A 6,015-nucleotide genomic window follows, 5' to 3' on the forward strand; every position below is an offset into this window, starting at 1 on the left:
TAGATCTCTTAGTATAGAGCAGAACGAGTTTAATCTCCTGTTTTATTTTTTTTGTCAACACAGAACTTCATATAAACGAATGACAAGCAGACAGACATCGAATATTCACGGTCGTATATGTACTCAGCTCACAGCGAAAAATTCGTTTCGGACTTTGGATCGTAGTTGGCAGTCCGGTCAGAAACTAAACCAGTGAATTAATTGTCCGCGCAAATTTGTTGTGAAATAGAAGTGTGGTAAAGGAAAATAACAAATGTCTTTCCAACGTACATATTTTTGTAAATTCCCACCGTCTACCGTTCGGAGTACGGGTACAAAACGACATAATCTGTCGTTGCATCTGGTATCAGGGAATAAACTTTTTATTACACTACTACATTTAAGGGTACCAATGATCGCATTAGACGCCCAATGACTACAGGGGGACCGAGACTAGTTACAAGTAACAAAATAATAAATTACAGTAAGAATCAAGACAAGTACGCCACCTCAAACGTAACTAAGCTATATATTCATTCCTTAGGAACTTAGTAAGCTTCGAGAAATTCCCAAACGTCCCCAGGGCATTGCAATTGACCCGTAACTTTCCGGTCCTTTTGCAGCTGTGGCGGTTCGGATGTATGAGTTTTCTATTGCCAGCATAGAGCCCATTCCTACGTGTTACTATTATCTTACGCACATGACTGTAGCACACAAGAATTAGACAAGTCTATCCGTAATGTCCTTCTACGGCACTGTAGGCGTCTTCGTTGTGATGCAATGTTAGCATGCTTGCCTACTAAACACTTCGTTTTTGCCGCGAGCCTACTACAAAGCTATTAACTCGGGCAGTATCGTACGTATTGCTCGAAACATTTGGTGCGTTCTAGTAAGTGAATTAAGAACGACACGTAAACATTGTAGATTTTACTTGGGCCGGGCTTAATTTACGTGCGTATAAATTACGCTGGGTCAGCAGGAATTATATGGCACCTATGTATATATAGGTATGTAATCAGTGGTAATTTAATTAGCGTAAAACATGCATATATCAAGAAACCTAAGCAGACAGCCTGCTTCATGTGGCATTCTTTTGAGGAACCGTGGGGGGGCCGAAACCTGGAACCGTAGTTCTTTTAATACTCATTGGAAAGGACGAATACGAACCGAAACAATCTTTGCATTCGTATACTTCAAAATACTTAAGTGTATATGTATATATATAAATATATATATATATACACACATGCATACATACAACGGTTTTCCTTGTAGCAATGCTAATTAAATCAAAGCTAGAAGAAACACGCAAGGGTAGGTAACTAACAAATTCTGTCTAAAGTAAAAGTAAAAATTTTCTCTAAAAAAAGTATAATTATAGAACAAGCGATGTTAGCCTGGTGTGCCAGGATCCCAAGTTACAGTACACGATATCGTTTTGTATAGGCAATTGAGAAATATGACGGAGCAAAACTAAGAAGATCTCATAGTACTCTATCATTTCTGTCGTTTTCTCGTGATGATTCCTCTGCATCCATCTACCTAACGAGCAGGCAAAGACGTCGGCCTTCTAAGCCGTTCCGTGGAACAGTAGCGAACGTCGAATCAACCCAGGTGTTTTTAACCCGTATATATTGCACGTAAAATGTCACGTCAATACAGACCACGGTTTATACACGATGCAAGATGACAATAATAATAGTCACGACTCCGCCATGCATCAGTTCGTAGTCCAGCTAAATATTGTTAAAACTTTTCACATCAGGGCAGTTATATACGTGGAAAATTAAGCCTGTTTACGAACGTGTGAGATTTTCACTCACGGAGGAGCAAAATGAAAAATTTCGTAAAAGACCTGAACAATCGACACGAAAAACTTATCATCTAAGTTTGAAGAACAAAAGAACAGTGCCTCTTGCTAATCTAGCAGACGAAATACCTAAATATTACTATGAAACATAACAGTAACTTAGAAACTAATATACATATCACATCGGAATATGTCGGCTTTTATATACCTGAGAATACTTAGTAGTAGAAGACATTTTCCAGTCTGGTGCCTCAGGATTAGTATTAACCTAGCATTAGCAAATAAGCAACTAGTTAGCTACCGTACCAAATCTAAAGAAAGACTCAAGCGACGCAGTCGCGCCGCAAATGGCGTTTCTCATCACGGCATAAGCCTCAAAAATGAGAATAAAGTCAGCCACACATAGCAAAGGGATCCATTTTACAGGTCGAACTTATCTAAATCCAATGTTTATTAGCTAAACATGGTAATCTAAATAAGTTCGACTCTGGGCGTACACACAGCCCGTTTCGTGCTGGTAGTCAACCACTTGAAGTAATGGCCAATGGTTCTAATATCAATCGTGAAGGGCGTAAAAAACAAATGATCTCGATGAGCGACTAGGAATAAAGCACTACGCCAAGCCAACAGTCGCACAGCAGAACTCACATAGTAACCTCAGAAAATATAGCATAAAGCTAGGCGTAGGAGTCGATATTGCCTGCAGTTGCACCAAATAAAGCACCTTAATTTGCCTAACAGCAGCATGCGTGAAATACTATAGAAACATTAGCTTCAAACGCTTTGTTACCCTGTATCACTTCACTTCTAGCACTTGAAATTAAAATCTATGCTATAGTAGAGAAAAATGCTTCCTGATAATTAAGGGAGCAGTCGCTCCATTTAGGGAGCCACGTTAACCTAAGCTATCTAGAGTTCCCTAATACTCACATGGCGAATTCAGTGTTGAGTTGGGCTGAAGCAGTGGGGCTTCGCTAGCTGTCGATGGGTTGTACGGCAATGGTAAACCGAACTGGTTCGAGGACGGTCGCGGCTGGCTTACAGATGGAAGTCGACCCAGATATGTCGGCTGTTGATAATTGGACTGTTGTGGTCGAGCAAACTGCGAGGACTGGTAACCTGCATAACCAGCGTGGAATGAGGACGGATTCTGGTTATTGACGTTGCGTGTATTTCCATAACCTCCTGCAGGATTTCCAGCGTTACCTCCGTCAAATATGCCACTACTACCTCCACCTAAATACTGGGGACGTTGGTTGTTGTTGTAGGGGGCTGGACGGGGCACCTGGCTGTTTTCGTTGTTGTGGTTGTACGTACTGTGGTAGTAATTTGGAGGTTGTGGATGATTGTGGTAGAACTGTAAGGATGAGGTTTGCCCCGGTGGCTGTCGGTATGTAGCAGGTCTGAACGAGAAACCATTACCATAAGGTGGGTGTAAGCTGAAGCCGCCGGAGTTGAAGCCAGGGTGGTAGCCAGGGTTATACGATGGTTGGTGATAGCCAAGAACCGGCTGTGGCGGTTGCTGCTGTTGCGGATAAAATGACGCTGGCGTTGGTGTGTAAAAGAAAGAATTTGCAAACGGATTTTGCTGAAAAAAGGTCTCGGGGAGATTTGGAAAGAACGGAGTCTGGAAACTAGATGGCCCATAACCATATGTTTTATGAGGACAGCAGACTAGTGGTCGTCGGTTGGAAAATCCGCAAAGGCTGCTTCGCGCAAAAAACTCATTTTCGAACGCTACATCGCATTCGGAGTAAGCAACGCACTGGCCCACCCCTCCCTGGAACGAGCGACAACCCTGCGAGCGGCTCGTACCAACGGGAACCCGCACGCGACCCTCAATCTCCTCTAGAGCCTGAACCGTTAAGTTATCGCCCCCGCTGCTGCCTCCGTTCGATGGGACAATCACGCCAGTTGCCAGGATGGCCTTTGCGGTTGATTGCACTTCATTTCCGGGTGTGCTTGTACCTGCAGGTACCGCTTCAAATTCTGAAATTGACCATAAGCACATTTCGACAAATTTAACGACGTGGCAACATCTTTGTGACACCATACACGTATACACGTAATTCACACGCAGACATTCCTGAATGCTAAAAGGCGAATCATAGCAACCACAAAAACTACACTCTTATATAATACAAGTTATTCGTAAGTATGCAGATTTGATTTTAAATCAGTAAATAAAAGTGGTCAAAAAAGCCACTCCGTTATTTGGCCTACAACTCCGTAGGACACTTACAATATGTTACTTCTTTAGCTATACAAAGTAATTTTACAAAGTAAGTTATACGAAGCTGAAATGTACTGATTGCGCTTTTATTCTTAGGACCCACAGCGAATGGTAGCGCACACGGTTAACGGAATTTCCTTTGTCGACTAAGATCTGGGTTTACGGTATTGACCTCACACGTTGCTATGACAGAAAGCAGTCTTAATGAAAATATTATTAGCTTATTCTATCTTATGTTTACCAAACTAGATATTGCAATTTTTTTTCCTATAAAATTTGAACCTAATCATCTGTAATCATTGACAATAATAACAATAATAATAATACTTGAGCACAAGTAAACTTAACAATAGTCAATGTTCTGTGCGAACGAGCTACAAATTAAACTCTTAATTACGTTGTGCATAGGCAGCACTAATGAAGGCTGTTTTTTTTTTTAGAAAAAAAAAAGTTGCGAACTCTAATGCTGATTTTTTTTTTATTCTTTTCTAATGACGACGATGTAACGAACGAAATAGTCAGTCTAGATATCAAATCATAATAACAATAGTAATAATTAAAATAATTTAATCTAGTTGACAATAATCAAGGGCTTGTTAGCAGCATCTCCTATCAATCAAAACAGGACATAAACATTTTTCAAAAAATTATTGTATTTTGTAAGCTTGAAAGTAGTTGCTCGTTAAATGTTTATTTAATCATCTTGACAAAGCGTATTGATAATTAGCACTAGTTAGTGAATATAAAATGGGATTGACTGCATTTCTGGTTTTTAATATTTAAAGCAAATGCTAAAACTGGCCGCCTAGGCCGTCGCGCTAATTGAGCTTGTTCCTATTGAATATTAATCGCACAGAAAATCGCGCATCCTAAAAGAAAGTATCAAATCAAACTAGCATCTATGGCCCTACTTCTAGACGTGCTAATTGGTATAAGCAGATTTTGCAGGAAAAATCTTAGCTCTTTTAGGCTATATCGACAAATACGAAAATCTGAAAGACCATTAATGGAAATATTTGCGACGTCAAATTAGTCAACGTGCGCAATGCAGCACCTAAATCCTGACATTTTCAAGAGCCTGGAGTGGAAGGACATTTACTTAAAGGTGAATGCAGACTATAACAAGGACGCACAAATGGAAACAACAATATCAATGGCAGTCTGATATTTGGGGGAGCGTGCACCATAAAAATCAGTGGAATCAGCATACAATTGTGTCTTATGCCGTCGACAGTGACCTTCCTTATAAAAGCATGACGAAATACCTTGTTTGCACCAAACAAGTTTACGCAAGGAGCGGGGGGCTTCGTTAGAACTTTAATATGAGGCGACAGTCACATTTGAGCAAAGAAAACGTAGGTATTGAGCGGACCGTTTTGTATATATATATATATATATATACAGTTCTATCTTCCACTTATGTTGCTGTCTTAGTTCCAGTAATAGGATTTTTTCATAGCTTCCATAGCACAAGGCCACAGAAATGAAGCAGCCTCGAATAGACACTCCGCGTAGCTCAGCGCGTTGTTAGTGTAATACATGAAAGGCAGGTGGTGCAGATCAAAAGGTCCTTTGAAACCCTCGCGCGACTTTAGCAGAAGTACTGTTACAATAGTCACAATGACATACACAATAGTATAAGCTATTTGTTTTTCCCCATATCCGAGACTATGCACTGACGCGGACGGTTTTACATACTAAGTAACGTTGTTTACGAAATTGTCACTTCGGAAGATGGGCGTCAGCGATCGTCCTTTCGCTTCACAGAGCTATTATGAGCCCGAGATAAATATTCCTAAAGTCTAAGAAACATTGAAAACAGAAATTAACACATTGTAGTATATTGTTTGTTCTAATCAAAATGCGCGTTTCTAATATCCATAACATAAGCAACTCTTGTAGCGTTCGGCTTTTGGTCCAATGTATGCTGGGAAGGGTATGGACCAGCAGATTTAATTTCAATTTGTTTTTGCGAAAAAAAAATACATATATA

General features: G+C 40.3%; 1 protein-coding gene and 1 long non-coding RNA gene across 5 annotated transcripts in view; one reads left to right on the forward strand and one right to left on the reverse strand.

The window, feature by feature from the left end:
• The window catches only part of LOC111247494 (uncharacterized), a 30,407-nt gene that overhangs the window by 22,408 nt on the left and 1,984 nt on the right, over positions 1-6,015 (reverse strand). For all 4 annotated transcript variants that reach the window (XM_086982960.1, XM_022798461.2, XM_022798460.2 and 1 more), the window contains one exon: positions 2,720-3,778. In XM_086982960.1, coding sequence (XP_086839086.1) covers positions 2,720-3,778 — 1,059 coding nt within the window. The remainder of the gene's footprint in view (positions 1-2,719; positions 3,779-6,015) is intronic.
• The window catches only part of LOC147757189 (uncharacterized), a 41,689-nt gene that overhangs the window by 11,679 nt on the left and 23,995 nt on the right, over positions 1-6,015 (forward strand). The gene's annotated exons all lie outside the window — the stretch shown is intronic.

Source organism: Varroa destructor, unplaced genomic scaffold, assembly GCF_002443255.2.
Source record: "Varroa destructor unplaced genomic scaffold, Vdes_3.0 BEIS01000003.1, whole genome shotgun sequence".
Lineage (NCBI taxonomy): Eukaryota > Metazoa > Arthropoda > Arachnida > Mesostigmata > Varroidae > Varroa > Varroa destructor.